Source organism: Tenrec ecaudatus, chromosome 15 (assembly GCF_050624435.1).
Source record: "Tenrec ecaudatus isolate mTenEca1 chromosome 15, mTenEca1.hap1, whole genome shotgun sequence".
Lineage (NCBI taxonomy): Eukaryota > Metazoa > Chordata > Mammalia > Afrosoricida > Tenrecidae > Tenrec > Tenrec ecaudatus.
In genome coordinates, this window is record NC_134544.1 from 109,896,485 (window position 1) to 109,914,266 (window position 17,782).

The 17,782-nt window shown below is 39.9% G+C and overlaps 1 protein-coding gene across 2 annotated transcripts in view; it reads left to right on the forward strand.

Moving 5' to 3' along the window:
• Positions 1–17,782, forward strand: part of UGGT2 (UDP-glucose glycoprotein glucosyltransferase 2) — a 264,459-nt gene that overhangs the window by 173,809 nt on the left and 72,868 nt on the right. For both annotated transcript variants that reach the window (XM_075532610.1, XM_075532611.1), the window contains 3 exons: positions 320–412; positions 7,437–7,539; positions 12,924–13,003. In XM_075532610.1, the coding sequence (XP_075388725.1) occupies positions 320–412; positions 7,437–7,539; positions 12,924–13,003 (276 nt within the window). The remainder of the gene's footprint in view (positions 1–319; positions 413–7,436; positions 7,540–12,923; positions 13,004–17,782) is intronic.

Consider the following 17,782-nt stretch of genomic DNA (forward strand, 5'->3'; position numbering starts at 1 on the left):
CAGCTATATATTGATTTGAATAACTCCCCAGATGTTTCTACTTTTTTTAGCATGCTGTTGAGAACACTACTTAAAACTGGTAAAAGAGCTTAGCAATGATAAAGAAAAACTGCAATGAGTTTAAAAGCAATAGTCATCTTTTATTTAGACTAACATTCTCTTTAAATGCCACATTTGGGGAAGAAAGTCAATTCATGTATGATTTATCTACTGAAGGTATTTTAAATTCGCCTTGATTGAGGCAGGCAGTGTGACATGAAGTATGGAACTTGGTCTTCCCTCAAAAGCTCACACGTTATTTATCTTTTTAATCTCTCAGGAGTGACCTTGTTATGAAAATCGATGCTCTTATTTCTTCTTTGCCTAAGCCTTCATCTCGGTATGATATCACATTTCCTAAAGAGAATCACAGGTAAGAATTGATAGCCTCTGTGTGTTTTCTGTCGCTGCATGCTATCCTCAGTCACTTACTATTCATAACATTGCAAATTTAAAAGTACAGGTTCATTGTTTGAAAACAAATATAACTGGTATTTGGAATGATTAAGAAAAACAATTAAATTTATACATGCTAATAAATAAAGTATTATACATTAGATATAAAGTCTCAAGTAACTTACTACAATGTTTCTAAATTTTCTTTCATACTTAAGATATTTCTGAGTGTTTACCATATTTCAGGGTATTCTTAATGAATGATATTTTATATTCTTAACGTATAAAAGGTATAGTTAATGAGTTTTAATTAGTAAAATTTTGAGTTACTTATACACACGCCTGTCTTGGAAAAAATACAGCCAGAATGCTCCTTAGACACAAAGATGGGGAGATGTCATCTCACATACTTTGGCTGTGTTATCAGGACAGACCAGTCCTGGAAAAGCACATTATGCTTGGCAGAGCAGAGGTCAGTAAGAAAGGAGACCTTCCACAAGGTAGATTGACATAAAGGCTGCAGCAGTGAGCTCCAACAAGGCTAAGTGTGAAGATGGAGCAGGACTGCGGAGCATTTTGTTCTTCTGTACATAGTGTTCCTAGAAGTTGGAACCAGCTTGAGACACTTAACAATAACAACCTTATACATATATTAAGTAGCCCTGGTGTCACAATGGCTTAAATATTGGGCTGCTAGCCAAAAGGTTCTAAGTTCAAACCCACCAGCTGCTCTGCAGGAGAAAAATGTATCATTTTACTTATATAAAGATTTACAGCTTCAGAAACCACGTGGAGTAATTTTCATCTGTCCTGTAGGGTCAAAATAAGTCAGAACCCACTCAACAGCAATGAGTATACACCAATTTAGCGATATATATATCTTATGAAAAATTCAAAGAGCTGTTTAGAGCCGCTTATCTCAAAGTATGTTCAATACAAAGTTATTCTGTGTTGATCAACATTCTGGGAGAAAACTGTTTGCTAGTCAATTTAGTTCAGAGAACAATACATCTTATATCTGTACTGTTTTAGAGACTTTTATTGTATGCCAGCTTATTAATGTTTCTGAGAAGCTGTGCTGTTAGAAGAAAAAGAAGGTTTGTTTTTGTTAACCTAACAGTGGGATAGCTTATTTTGTTAAAAAATGTACTCTCACAAAATTTAGAACCATGAAAACAGCCATCATAGAAATACTGTTTTAGAATAATAAGCTAGTTTGTCTTCCCACTATATATAGCACAGCCATTTTAAGATATACATAAACTATCTACATACATGTAAGAATTAGCCATTGAAAACCTTATGGATAGCACCAACACATTGTCAGATACTGATAATCCCATAAGTAGAAGCCCAGCATTGTCAGAGATAGTACCAGAAGATGAGCCCGTCAAGCCAGAAGGCACTCAAGACATGTCCAAGTTAGAGTTGCCTTTTCAAAGTCGTCAGCCATAATCACATGGATGGAGTAAAGCAGAACTCAAAATAAGGAGAAAGAAACAGCTGCAATCATCGACTAATCATCGGACTTGGAATGTATAGTGTGAATCTAGGAAATTGGATTTAAATGGTTAAAATCTTGTCAGTTGATCCCCCTCTGATTCATGTTGAGCCAGATCTGGTTTTTAACATTTTCGGGCGGTGGGGGGCGGTTGTTTCGTTTTTTTTGCTTCCCATGTTGGAGTTTATCTCAGATGTATTTTGTCATTGAGGGTAACCCTCTTGAATTCGGGGGTAGATGTTTGTTCTGTTTGCTGGTATAGACACCCAGGACGGAGGAACCCGTGGAGACAGGTAGTGTAATAAGGGTTCCTGGAGAGCATGGGGGAAGTAAGGGGGGCCGATATGAAGGAGCTCAAGACGGGAGAGAATGTTTTCAAACTGATTGTTGTAGCAGTTATACAATACTGCTCGATGTGATTGAACTGTGAAATGAAATTATATCTGTGTTAGCTCCTGAAAAAATGGGTTTGAAAAAAATGAAATAGAATGCATAAGTATTGATATTTTAAGGGTTGGTGGGCTAAAGTAGACTGATATTACTCATTTTGAATCAGAAGATCATACAGTTTTGTTTGCCAGGAATGACCTATTCAAGAGGAATGGTGTCACATTCATCATCAAATAGGACATTTCAAGATACATCTTGAAGTGCATTCTTGCCTACGATAGGGTAATGTGTATTCACAAACAAGGAAGTACAATTAATGCAGTTGTTACTCAGATTTGTGCACCACTACTAAAGCTAGTGATGAAGAAATTGAAAAATCCTACCAACATCTTCAGTCTGAAATTGACCAAGCAAAAATGCAATCCAGGTGCATTGATAATCACTGGTGATTGGAATGCAAAAGTTGGAAGCAAGGAAAAGGAACAGTAAACACCGTCTTGGTGATAGAGACAAAGGTGACTATCGGATGATAGAATTTTGCAAGACCAATGACTTCTACATCACAAATACCTTATTTCAACACCACAAACAGCTATACACGTGGCACTCCTCCAGATGGAATACACAGTAATCAAATTGACTAGATCTGCAGGAAGAGACAATAGAGAAGCTTAATATCAGCAACTACACCAGATCAGGTCAACCCTACCAAGTATGGAATAGAACATCAATTGCTCATATGCAAGTTCCATTTGAAACTGAAGAAAATTAAGTCCACGGGAGCCAAAGTAGAACCTTGAGTATATTCGACCACAATTTCTAGGGCATCTCAAGAACAGATTTGATGCATTGAATGCCAATGACAGAAGATCTAATGAGTTGTAGGATGATTTAAAGAAAATCATTCCTGAAGAAAACAAAAGGTCATTAAAAATATAGGAAAGAAAGACCAAAGTGGACGTCAGAAGAGACTCTGAAATGTGTTTTTAGTTATAGATTAGCTAAGGAAAATGGAAGAAACGAAATCAGAGAGGTAAACAGAAATTTTCAAAGAGTAGCTCAAGAATAAGTATTACAATGAAATGTGCAAAGACAGAGTTTGAAAACCAAAAGTAAGAACATACTCAGCATATCCTAAGCTGAAATAACCCAGGAAAACTGGAATATTGAAAGATTCTAAGGGCAAACTATGAATGTTGCTGGAAGCACCAAAGGAAGGTGACAGGAATACACAGTGGACCAAAAAGAAATAGCAGTCCACCATCTCAGGAGGGAGCACATGAGCAAGACCCAGTGGTGCTGGAGGAAGAAGCTCAAGCCGCACAAGAACGAGGCTCCAGGAACTGCTGGAACACCCATCGCAATGTTTCAAAAAGCTGGTGCAGTACTGTAAGCACTCGCTTGTGTATGCCAGGAAGACAACTCGTTGGCCAACTGACTAGAAGAGACATATTTGTACTCATTCCAGAGAAATGCTGAAGTTATAGAGCAATATCATTAGTGTCACATGCAAGTAAAGTGTTGCTGAAGATCATTCCACAACAGTTGGAGCAGTACATTGATAGGGAGCTGCTAAAGGTTCAGACAGGCAGAAGAGGACATGGAACAAGGGATATCATTGTTGACATCAGATAGGTCTTGGCTCAAAACAGAGACTAATAGAAAGATGTTTACTTATGTATTATTGACTGTGCAAAGTGTTCCAGAACACTTCATTGGGCTCTTAGGCAACCTGTCTTTGCATCAAGAGTCAGTTGAGTGAGCAGAACAAGGAAATATTGCATGATCTGAAATCAGGAAAGGTGTGCATCAGGGTTCTACCTCTCGCCATACTTATTCACTCTCTATGCTAAGCAAACAATCACAGAAGCTAGATTATACGAAGAACGATGTGTCTTGTCATCAGGATTGGAAGAAGGCTTACTAACAACCTTCTATAGCAGATCACACACCTTGCTTGTTGCAAGAGAGGAGGACTTTAAGCATTTGCTGATGAAGATCAAGGAGTGCAGCCTTCCGTATGGATTATAACTCTTTGTAATAAAAACAAAAATCCTCATATCTGGACAAATAGGAAACATCATGATTAGAGCAAAGATTGAAGTCATCAATCTTGCTTGGATCTACAATCAGTGCTCATGGAAGCAGCAGTCAAAAGATCAAACAACACATTGCTTTGGGTAAATCTGCTGCACAAGACCTCTTTATAGTGCCGAGAAGCAAGGATGTTACTTTGAGGACTAAGATGCACCTGACCCAAGTCATGGTATTTTTAAATGACTCATTCATATGCATGTGAAAGTTGGGCATTAAATAAGGAAGACCAAAGAAGAATTGATGCATTTGAATTAGGGTGCTGGCAAAGAATATTGACAGTCCCACAAACTGACAAAAGAACAAACAAATCTGTCTTGAAAGAAGTAAACCAGAATGCTTCTTCGAGTCGAGGATGCGAGACTGTGTCTCACATCCTTTGGGCATGTTCTCCTGAGAGACCAGTGTCTGGAGAAGGCATCATGCTTAGTAAAGCAGAGGAAGGTCCTTAGATGAGTCGGCACTGTTGCTCCAACAGTGGGCTGAAACATAGTGTGAGGACAGAGTAGGACCGGGCAGTGTTTCATTCTTTTGTACACAGGGTTGCAATGAGTCGGAACAAACTTGACCGCACCTAAGCACGACATCTATGTAGATGTCTGTATCTTCTGAAAAGAGCTGTCTTTTGATTTTAATCAAGGCCCACTTGAAAGTAAGAGGAGGAGTACCAACTAGTCATCATGTCAGTAAGCTGATAGGTTCTATTGTATTATCTTATTCTAATCACTATGCCTCTAAAACTCATTTAAGTTAAAATACTACTTTGACATTGACATGTGCTTATTCGATTTCCTATGCTTTGGTAGATCAAATCTTCTCTTGTTTATATTTACTCTCTGAAGAGACCATATGCCTTACTATCTGAGGAAGACCGCTCACCCTGAAGGTCAAACTATGCAATCAACATATAGGAACCCGCAGATGGATGTAAACATCTATGCTAAATGGAAAGGCTAGGGGTCATTGACTCAAGTGGGAGTTAAGGACAACTTGAATACAAGTGTTAATTTATTTCAGAGACAATAATAATAGCAATTAGGATTTAATCAAAGGAATAGGGCCACTATGTTTATTTGTAGACACATTCATATGTTTATTGACCTTCCACAATTTTGGAAGCTAGTCAATCTTTCTGAGGCTCTTATCTATTTTTTAAATACTTTTATTGGGGGCTCTTACATCTCTTATCACAATCCATACATTCATCCAGTGTGTCAAGCACATTTGCACATATGCTGCCATCATCATTTTCAAAGCATTCTTTTCCCACTTGAGCCCCTGATGTCAGTTACCCATTTCTTCCCCTTCCCTCCCCTGCCCACCATCCATACAAATCTTTGATAAATTATAGATTATTTTTTCCATATCTTACATCATCCTCCGTCACCCTTCACCCATTTTTCCATTAGGAGGGGGTTCTAGGTTGACCCTTGTGATTGGTTCCCCCTTTCTCTCCCTACCCTACCCTAATCCTACCTCTATTCTCCTTGTTGGCCCTGAGGGGTTTATCTATCCTGGATGCCCTGTGTTCCTGAAGGGAACGTCTGCCCTGGATTCCCTGTGTTTCCAGTTCCTATCTGTACCAGTGTACATCCTCTGGTCTAGCCAGATTTGTAAGGTAGAATTGGGATCATGATAGTAGGGGGTAGGGGCATGGAGAGAGCATTAGGATCTAGAGGAAATTTGTATGTTTCATCTTTCCTACACTGGTCATCTCCTTCCTGCAACCTTTCTGAAAGGGGATGTCCAATTGCCTACAGATGGGCTTTAGGTCTCCACTCTTCACTCCCCCTCATTTAAATGATATGATTTTTTGTTCTGATGATGCCTGATACCTGATCCCTTTGACACCTTGTGATTGCACAGACTGGTGTGCTTCTTCCATGTGGGCTTTGTTGCTAATGAGTTAGATGGTCGCTTGTTTACCTTCAAGCCTTTAAGGCCCCAGGTGCTATATCTTTTGATAGCTTGGCACCATCAGCTTTCTTCACCACATTTGCTTATGCACACATTTGTCTTCAGTGATCATATAGGCGAGGTGAGCACACAATGATATGATTTTTTTGTTCTTTGATGCCTGGTAACCGATCCCTTCAGCACCTCGTGATCACTCAAGATGGTGGGCTTCTTCCATGTGGGCTTTATTGCTTCTGAGCTACATGGCCGTTTGTTTATCTTCAAGCCTTTAAGACCCCAGATGCTATATCTTTTGATAGCTGGGCACCATTAGCTTTCTTCACCACATTTGTGTATGCACCCATTTGTCTTCAGCGATTGTGACAAGACTATGTTTTTATCACCCTTCTTCTATGTCTATTTGGGAGTCTTGTAAAGGAGAAAGAACTGGGTAGTAATAAATTGAAAGTCAAGAAAGTTTCTATATATGTTTTAAATAATAAAAGCAAATAAATTACTGAAAAATAAAAGGTCATACGAAACCTCTTAGGAATAATAATTATGGTCATTTTCTTGATTGTTGTAATGGTTTGTATGTATATGTATAATTCAGAATTTATCAAATTATACACTTTGAACAGTTAATTCCATGACAGTGATAACTTTAAAAGGCTGTAATAAAAAGCCAGGCTAATGTTGATTGGGGGAAGGAGGGCAGAACTAAGTTTAACAGCTGTGTTAAAGGGTTAATCATATTCCTAAATATGAAGCAATATATCCAACCTAGAACAAAAACATCTTGGTTTCCATTTTTAAGATAATCTATGATCCATGAGAATACATTTGGGCTTCATTATCTGAGTTTTCACTTGTGATAATATTGTTTCCTTAACAGGTTTTCTATTTATTTCATGCAGTTATGCTTTCATTTTTTATAATCCTTCCCAATTTTGTTATATGAGTACATTTGACTTATGTTTTCATATCCTTGTTTTAAATAACCTGGAACTTTTGTTAATACTGTGAAGAAAAAAAGTCATTTACAAGGATATTTTACAACCAAGATCCTTAGGTAATTGTACAAACTAATATTTTTCTCATTTATTTTCCATTTTCCCAGCATTATAAAGATAAACCCTCAAGAAAATAATATGTTCTTTGATGTCGTTGCTATTGTTGATCCATTGACAAGAGAAACACAGAAGATGGCACAGTTATTGATTGTAAGACAATATTAAAAGCTAAATTAATTTTGCTTTTGCAACTTATATTTGATCTTTTCAAACCTGTGTTAAGAGTAATTAATTTTTTATTACTTGGTCTCACGATTCTTTACTTCATCCAGTATTTTAAATAGATTCTTCTGTTTGATATATAGAAAATGAAATGATAGAGCTCTGTACAGATATTAAGGCAGTACAGTATGAGGTGTCTTCCTGATATTGTGAGGGATAGCTTCTGAAGAAACTTGCTCAAATCTAATTAGCATAAGCTGTAAAGACAGTAAGTTCCCCCGAGAGAAAATTAATGGAAGGCAAAATATGAGGTTTCTATTAAATTGTTTTGGCCACTGTCTCAAAGGCCACAAGATTGAAGTTTCATTTCTCACATATGAAACAATATCTGCAAGAATGGGCTCAGACCAAAAAACAGTTGTGAGGAAGGTACAGGGCCGAGCAGTGTGGCACTCTAGTGACTTAGGGTCACCATGGGTTCACTGGCACCGAACAACAGTAACAGTTCAAGTATAGGCCAACTTGTGTTGATGGGCAGCGCCACACAGTGTGAGGACCTCGTGCACCTTCTGTCTTGTTGCTCAACAGTCCTCTTTATGCAACTTCTGCCTAATGGACCAAGATCACCACCCAGCTCTTAGTATTAACTGTACAAGCCAGAAAAGAGGCACACGGACACTACCCCAAAGGTAGACATAGTCCATCTAGTCATCTGGCCACAAAAGGGGCTAGACATTAAAATCCTAAAATGGATGGCATGAGCCCTGCAGAAACCTGAAAGTCTTCTGAAAGAAAGGAGGAGAGCACGAATATTAAGAGATAGTGATCTTTCTTAATGATGAGCCACATTTTGTCCCAGGGTTCAAAGCTGTAATATGTCTTTTAGTAGTTAAATGTGGGAGGCTGTGAGTTTTTCAAGTGATGTTCAGAATTTTGGGAAACTCCCAATTTGACAGGTATTTTCAGACGCATTTCAATAAATAAAAAAAACTTCAGAAGTTAAACTATTATTCTTACTTGTTACACTTTTAAAAATGCAAACATAATTAATAAGTCTAGTGGGTGACATAAGTGATCAAGCTGAGTAATACTAGTGTATATTTGTATAGTTTTATTCACATAGTTTACATATCATAAAAATCAATAGTAATAGTTCCGTCACATCAAGAAGAGTTGTACAAACATCACCACAATCAACTTTAGAACAATTTCTTCTTTCTTGTACTCTTTGTTGTCTGTCTTACCCTCAAGGAACCGTTAATCCAGTTACTGTCTGTATAGATAGATTTACCTATCTTGGATTTCATTTATAGAAAAACATTTTTAAAATAACTTAATAATGAAGTAAAGCAAACAAAAACTTCAATCAAAATGAAAGCAGAAAATTATAAAAACTGGAGCAAAGGAACATAAGGAAAGTCAAATGATGAGGTGCTGAATTTTAACCTAAGTGCATCTGCAACAAATCACTTTCCAGTGCATTCTGCATGACAGCAAAGCCATTCACCTAGTTGATCCATGGTCAAAAGGGATTCATGAGAGGCTGAATCCATGAGGCTTCACCCCTTCACTACTGTATATGCTTTCAAGATCTTAAGATGCAATTTTTCTCAGCAATTAGTTTTTATTGCCAAATCATATTCACTAATTTAGAAAAATTGGAAACACTGATTCTAGTAGTTCGGTGTATGATTTAGCAAGACTTATGTCTGTAGTTATTACTTTTCCTGTTCTTTGTTTGTTTCTTTTTTTACATTTATATACTTTAATATCTGGACAACTTCTTGAGACACAGATTTTATAAAAATCATTTTATTTTAGGCTCTTACAGCTCTTATCACAATCCATACATACATCCATTGTTTCAAGCACACTTGTACATCTGTTGCCATCATTATTTTCAAAACATTTCCTTTCTACTTGAGCCATTGGTATCAGGTCATTTTCCCCCTCCCTCCCTCCCTCCCTCCTTCATGAACCCTTGATAATTTATCATTTTTTTCATGTCTTATACTGACTGATGTCTCCCTTCACCCACTTTTCTGTTATCTATCCCTCTGGGAAAGAGTTATATGTAGATCACTGTGATTGACTCCCCCTTTTCCCACCACCTTCCTCTTAATCTCCTGGTATCACTACTCTCATTACTGGTCCTAGGGTGTTTATCTGTCCTGGATTTCCTATATTGCAAGCTCTTATCTGCACCAGTGCACATGCTCTGGTCTAGCCGGATCTGTAAGGTAGAATTGGAGTCATGATAGTGAGGGGAAGAAAGCATTAGAGAGCTAGAGGCAAATTGTATGTTTCATCTGTATTATACTATACTCTGACTGGCTTGTCCCTTCCTTGTGACCCTTCTGGAAGGGGATGTCCAATTATCTACAGATGGACTTTGGGTCTCTACTCCGCACTCCCCCTCATTCACATTGAAAAGATTTTTTGTTCTGGGTCTTTGTTGCCTGATACCTGATCCCATCATCACTTCATGATCACACAGGCTGTTGTGCTTCTTCCATGTGGGCTTTGTTGCTTTTCAGTTAGATGGCCACTTGTTTATTTTCAAGCTGTTAAGACCCCAGACACTATATCTTTTGATAGCCAGGCACCATCAACTTTCTTCACCACATTTGCTTATGCACCCATTTTGTCTTTTGCAATCGTGTCCAGAAGCTGAGCATCACAGAATACCAAGCTATTAAAGTGTTCTTTCATTGAGGTAGTACTTGAGTAGAGGCCCAATGTCTGCCTGCTACCTTTACACATAGATCTATTTCCCTATTGTTATATATAAATATTTTACATATGTACATGCCTGTATTTAGACCTCTATACAGGTCTTTTGCTTCCTAGTTCTTTCATCTATTTCTTTTTACTTTTCCACTTTACCCACTATCATGTTCAACCTTCATTTGGGTTTCAGTAATTCCTCTAGGCTACACTGCCCTTGATTAAGCCCCACCAGGCATCATATGCTCTCCTCGTCATTGATTTTAGATCACTTGTGAGACACAGATTTTGGGGTGGGGGGGAAACAACAACTAGTAATCATATGTATAAGCTTTGAATCAAGTACGAATGCTTTGGACTGTACAAATTCCCTATTTGTATCTCCCTGCCATCAAATCAATGCTGACTCATAGTGACCCTATAGGACAAGGTAAAACTACCCTGTGAGTTCTAGAGGGTGTAATTGTTACAGTAGTAGAAAGGCCCTTCTTTATTCCAAGAAGCAGCTAGTGGTTTCAAACTCCTGTCCTGGTAGATTGGAGCCCAGTGCATCACCACTACAGAGCCCAGGCTCTTCACCCTTCTTGTAGAGAGGGTCATTATTGCAGAAAAGATTACTGCCTACACATGAAACTTTTCCGTGAAGGTCTAACTTAGAAATAAGAAATAACTGCATTCTAGTTTGCATAATCAGTAAAGATAAATAACATTCTATTGGTTAGCAACTCATAAAACACTTATAGCATAATGTAATGTATTAGAGGAAATAAAGACCTCATTTAACTCTTGGGAAAAACCATAGAACACAGATCTTCAGAGTGGCAAGTATGAGGATTATAAAATGAAATTAAACTCAGAGCTCTCAAGCCCTTACCTCATTGCCACCAAGTTGATTCCAATTTATAGTACAACACCATCTGCTTTCTTCACCACATCTGCTTATGCACCCATTTGGTCTTCAGCGGCTGTGCCAGGAGGGTGAACATTACAGCATGCCAGGTTGTTAGGACAAAGGGTTCTTGCATTGAGGAAGAGCTTGAGCAGAGACCCAAAGTCCATCTACTACCTCAGTGTATTACCATATAAATATATGTACATAGGCCAATACCTCTACAATTAATGTGTTTATATATGTACACACCTATGCTTATACCTGTATCCATTGCTTTACCTATTAGATCTTCCCACTGTTTCCTTTTACCTTCCTCCTTTCCCACCCTCTTGCTTATTACCCTTCTTCCTCCTCTTAGCAATTCCTCTCAGCTCCAACACCCTCAGGATCTCTAGGTCCTCCTTGTTGTCAATTTAAATTCCTTAGTTCTCCTGTCTTCGGCATTGTTTGCTCACCACTCTCTTGCCCCTCTGCCTCCCCCCCCCCCCCCCCCCGCAAGTCCTTCTGGAACCATGAGTCCCCTTGCTTACTCCTCGAACTCGCTTCCTATGCCTGTCTTATTAGGTTGGCAAACCAATAACAGGGACCAAACAAAAAGAAAACAAAAGATTGAGTAAAAAGAGAAGGACAAAAAGATCATAACTAGAAAGAAAAGAAGAAAGCATACATAATTCCAGGTCCAGGTTTGTTCTCTGACCTTTATGGCTATCTCACCACTGGTCCTGGGGAATTTTGGGAACTGCTGCTTCTAACCTGAAGTCTTATTTGGGGAGTTCATCAGGGGCTTTGTGGCTTTGCTTTATTCTTGCTGCTGATCTGTTATTTTCGCTTCTTGGTCCGCCCTGCTGTTGGGTGTTCAGACCGGACTAACTCCCTGCTGTGTGTCCCCAGCTTCTGTCCTGGGATGTCCCAGTGAGGGGACATCATATCTTCAGCTGTTGTCCTACAGTTGTCTCTGTGCCGTAGCAGTTCTGCAGAGACGTCATCCTCCGGGCTTGGTGTGTCGATATGGGGTCTATACCCCCACCTCTTTTGCCTTCTTCCACTGCTTCCATTTGGGCATGGCAAGTCGCCTCCTTTCCCCAACCTGTAGGTTTAGCGTTGTCCTCTGTAGCACATACTTCTAAGGAGGGGTCCATTTGGTTCTGATTGGGGCTGGCCCTGTAGCCCACTTTTATCATGAGCTACTCCATGTGGTTTTATTGCCCTCAAGGTTTGCTGCATCATGGAGGGGTCTGCATGCACACTCCCAATTCTGTGGCGGCATAACCAATATTCTCTGCCTGGGTGGGGTAGTGCCCTGTTCGCCCTGTTCCATTATCCCCCTCCCCTCTTTTTCGCCTTCCCTCTTCCCACATTTCCCCTTATTTGTGGTAGAATGTACCTCCTTGGGTTTGATCGGACCCCCACCCAACTCTGTACCTCAACCCGTGTAGTGTAAGATAAGTGGCTTTTCTTCTATGCCTCCTGTACTGGTTATACTTACCTCAGGGGACTCATGTTGTACTTGTCCTTTGTGATTAGCTAACTTCGCTTAGCATAATTTGCTCACCTTTGTCATTTCTTACTGTGTGACCTTGGGGAAATTAATTTATCTCTCTGGGCATCAACTATAACAGCTGCTACCTCTAAGAAAATTGTGAGAATCAATGAGATGATTATATAAAATGATAATGCAGTACCTAGTACATAGAAGATATTTAGAAAAATTTTGCTATTCATCTTATCTAACATCTAATATGTTTTTTTTTAGGTACTTAACAAAATGATCAACATGAAGCTAAAGTTGTTCATGAATTGTAGGGGTAAACTTTCAGAAGCCCCTTTACAGAGGTGAGTCTTAATGAACAAAACTTCATTTTAAAAGATTATCAAATGCTGAGAAGAAAATAAAAGGGCCATAAGTTTTATTGTCATTTTGAATTTATTTACCTTAATTGTCATCAGGATTAAAATAGCCTAACTCAATAAATCAATCCAGTCTAACTGAAGAATTTATGTGGGTTTATGTTTGTACAAAGTTATTTTTGAAAATGTTTATAGAAATGCATCTACAAAAATACAAATGTGAAATACATGAACTAAACTATTTTGGGTTTAGCCATTTTCAGTATTTCTTTAGCACTAAATTATCAAAATGATTTTATATTGTATTATCACATTTATTGTTTTGCGGTGTTGGGGTGCAATGAGTATAGAATAATATGTCAATGACATATTGTCCTGCTATTGAAACAAAAGTGGATAGCTTGAAGATACACTCTTCATTTTATTCTGGATCAGAATTGCTATCACTGTGAGCCACTCTTACTGATGGCTCTTAATATACAATATCTTTTAAGTGTGGTGAGGCTCCAGTGAATACCATCTGACCACACTTGAGAAATGTGAATAACCAATCTTGCTATCAGACAGAGCATTATTAAGTTGATTGTGGCAGATGTAGTTAAGCTGAAATGTAATGCTTTGTCATTTGATCTCCCCTTTGACCCATTGTAAAATTGTTTCAGTTTTTAAAAAAATTTAAGTAAGGGAAATTAGGGAGAGGCGTCTCAAGATGTCATACAGGTCGAATCACCTGCCCAGTGCTCCTGTTGTTAGCTCGGGAAAGTAAGAGGTAAGGAGGCCAATAGTGGGATACTGGGTGCGAGAAATAGAATCCCAGTGTACTGGGGTTTGTGGGTCAGACCTCCTCTTACAATGTTTGCCCACAGAGCAATTTGAGGGCTTACTGACATGGCATCCATCCACAGGCTCTCCACATCCCTTGTACGTTCCAGGGGGACAGCGTCTGCTACTCTTTCCTGCGCCCAAGATCCAAGCCCCACTAGAGTGCAATAATTTCCCCAAAGTGCTGTCTGTGGGCGGCTGTAATTCCAGGCCACAGAGAGCTTCCGAAAACTAGCCACAAGAACTCACTCTGGAGCTCGCTCCAGCACTCTTTTCTCTGGCCCCTCTCCATTCATGTATTCCTGGCCTTTGCACTTCCCTTCCCCGGCCCTTCCCGGCCCAGGAACTGAGCAACCACATCAGCCCTTTCTTTCCCCCTTCTCCCCAGCTCTAACAGCCTGCCAGCTGTGGGTAACAATAGGTAATTAGATACTAATTTACTACAGCCTGAGTGCACCTGGGATATTTATATCCCATCCCACCCCCTCCTCAGCAGAGTGCAGATCCTTGGAGCACAGCCTATAGATCTGTACAGGAGTGAGCCAGGAAGGCAGCTAGGAGAACTTAGACCCAGGGAGCCCATGAATGCTGACCCGCCTGTGCATGATCAGCCTGCCCAGAGCTACCCTCACTGCCCACAACAGACCAGGCGCTGCTTCGAGCAATCGGAGCCCGCAACCAGTCTGGCACAGGTCCCTTGAGTAGCTCTCCCCTGCTACAGCCCATGAGTGCCAGCCCATGCTGCATGCAGTTGGCCTTCCCAGCACCGTCCTTGCTGCCCATCGCACCCTGGTCACTGCTTGAGAGAACCACCCATATCACCCACCAAATAAATAGTTCCAGCTGTCTAGGGAGAGTATCGACCCAGTGAGATGCAGTTCAAACCTGCAGTGCAGTGGATTCCGGGTACTCCTTAGAATCATTCCTACTACCCTCTCGGGGGAAAAAAAATTACGGGGCTCCTGGACTTCCAGATAAATGGTGCGAAGCTCCACAAAAATATCACAGAGAAACAACCCACATTAAGAGCCACTACAAAAAAGAGAAACAAAACACAATGTCTGTAAAGACCTGAACCTAGCGCTATGCATAGAAGAAACAGACTTTGAACCACTGCAGAAAGAAATCCTTTAGTATGCTGCTTAGAGTCAACCAGGATATGAGAGAATCAATGTAGAAAAAGGATAGAGAAGAGAGTCCACTTACCCAAGAAAAATAAAAGAGTTAAGGGAAAATGCAGCAGCAGCAAAGCAAATGGTAAAACACCTCTACCAGCCTGGAAGAGGCGGACAGTTGTATCAGTGACCTAGGAAATAGCCAAGCAGAATCCAACAAATCTGAAAGACAAACAAGATAATCAAAAAAGCTGAAGAAAACCTGAGAACAATGAGCAGTGCTATGAATGGAAGCAATCAAACAATTGGGATACCAGAGCAAGACATAATGAAAAATCAACAGCCAAGATAGGAAGGGAATTCCTACAAGAAAACTTCCCCAATTTATTGAAGAGAATCAGACACTCATCCAGAAAGCAGAGAGGACATCAATTAGACTGAATCCCAAGTAGAACTCACCAAGGCACATACTAATCAAATTATCCAACTTTGACAAAAAGAAGAAAATCATTACAGCAGCTAGAGAAAAAAAATGCAGTCACCTATAAGGGTTATCAGATATGCTCAAACTTACCAACCGAAACCAGGAAGAAAAGGAGAAAATGGAGTAGCCTCTTCAGAAAGTTGTAGTAGGAGAAAAATGGTTACCTAAGAATCCTCTACCCCGCCAAACTCTCCATCAAAATAGAGAGGAAAGGGTTTCCCCAGATAAGGAAAATTTCAGACTACGTTAAAAAACAAACAAAAACCCAGCACTACAAAAATTACTTTCCAACTCACTTTGGTCAGAAGAACAATATCCACAGAGCACAAACATGAGACCACCACAGTGTAACACCATTCAGAAGCCAGAGCACCAAAAGCAATGCCCAAGACGTCTTTTACCCAACAATAAGAAAACAAGAATTAATACCCACACACAAATTTAGTACACTGCTAAAGGAGGGAGCAAACTCTATCACAAACTGTAAAAGATGACAGCAATAAATCTATATATCGATGTAATAACTGAACATCAGTGTCTGAATTTCCCCATCAAAAAGCAGAGGTTAGCAGCCTGGATTAAGAACCAAAACCCAGCAATCTGTTGTCTGCAAGAGACACATCTCAAACTCACAGACAAAAGCAGGTTGAGGATCAAAGGTTGGCGGAAGGTATATCAAGCTAATGGCAATCAAAAAATCAGGAGTTGCAATTCTAATGTCTGACACAATCTATTTGAAGGGACAGACATAACGAGATATGTATGGGAATTAATAATGCTTAAGGGATCAGTAGACCAGGACCCAGTCAGCATAATAAACATATACACGCCCAATGAGAGCCCCGTGAAATGTTAATCAAATCCTTCAAAAGAGGAAACAATGAATCATGGGATCGACAATTGTAGTAGGAAAGTTCAATACACCACTCTCCAAGAAGGATAGGTCAGGGTAAAGAAACTCAATAAGGAGGCTATAAAACTAAACTCTACAACTAGACAACTCGACAGACATATTCACGGCTCTCCACCCAACAGCAAAAAATCACATCCTTTTCTTTTTTTTAAAAAAATCATTTTATTGGGGCTCATACAATTCTTATCACAATCCATACATCCATCCATTGTGTCAAGAACATATGTACATTTGTTGCGATCATCATTCTCAAAACATTTGCCTTCTACTTGAGCCCTTAATATCTGCTGCTCATTTGCCCCCTCCCTCCCCACTCCCCCTCACCCCGTGAACCCTTCATCATTCATATATTATTTTGTCATATATTACACTGTTTGACATCTCCCCCTGCCCTCTTCTCTGCTGTCCCTCCCCCAGGGAGGAGGCTATATGTAGATTCCTGTAATCAGTCCCTGCTTTCTACCCCACATTCTCTCCACCTTCCAGGCATCACCACTTTCATCACTGGTTCTGGAGGAGTCTTCTGTCCTGGATTCCCTGTTTCCAGTTGCTATCTGTACCAATGTACATCTTCTGGTCTAGCCAGACTTGCAAGATAGTATTGGGATCATGATAGTGGGGGGTGGGGTGGGAAGGAAGCATTTAAGAGATAGAGGAAAGTTATATGTTTCATCGTTGCTACCCAGCACCCTGCCTGGTTCATTTCTTCCCCACAATCCCTCAAAAGGGGTGTCTGCTTGGCTACCCTTGGGCTTTGAGTCACCACTCTGCACTCACCCACATTTTCAATGATATGATTTTATGTTCCTTGATGTTTGATACCTGATCCCTTCGACAGCTCATGGTCACACAGGCTGGTGTGTTTCTTCCATGTGGGCTTTGTTGCTTCTGAGCTTTATGACCACTTGTTTATCTTTGAGCCTTTAAGACCCCTGATGCTATATCTTTTTATAGCTGGGCACCATCTGCTTTCTTCACCACATTTGCTATGCACATGCTTGGCTTCATTGATTATATCAAGGAGGTGGGCACCCACCAATACGGTTTTTAGCTCTTTGATGTCTGATAACTGGTCCCTTCTTCACCTTGTGGTCAGACAGGCTCGTTTGCTTCTTCCTTGTGAACGTTGATGCTTCTCAGCTAGATTGCCACTTGTTTATCTTCAAGATTTTAAGACCCCAGGTGCTATATCTTTTGGTAGCCGGGCACTGTCAGCTTTCTTCACCACATTTGCTTAGGCACACATTTTTCTTCAGTAATCATGTTGGGAAGGTGAATCACATCCTTTTCAAGGTCACATGGCACATGTTTGAAAATAAACCACATGCTGGGACACAAGTGAAATTTGAGCAAATGAAAACATACAGAGGTCACTCAGACTTTCTTCTCTGACCACAAAGCTGGAAGTCAACAAAAGAACGATTGGGGAA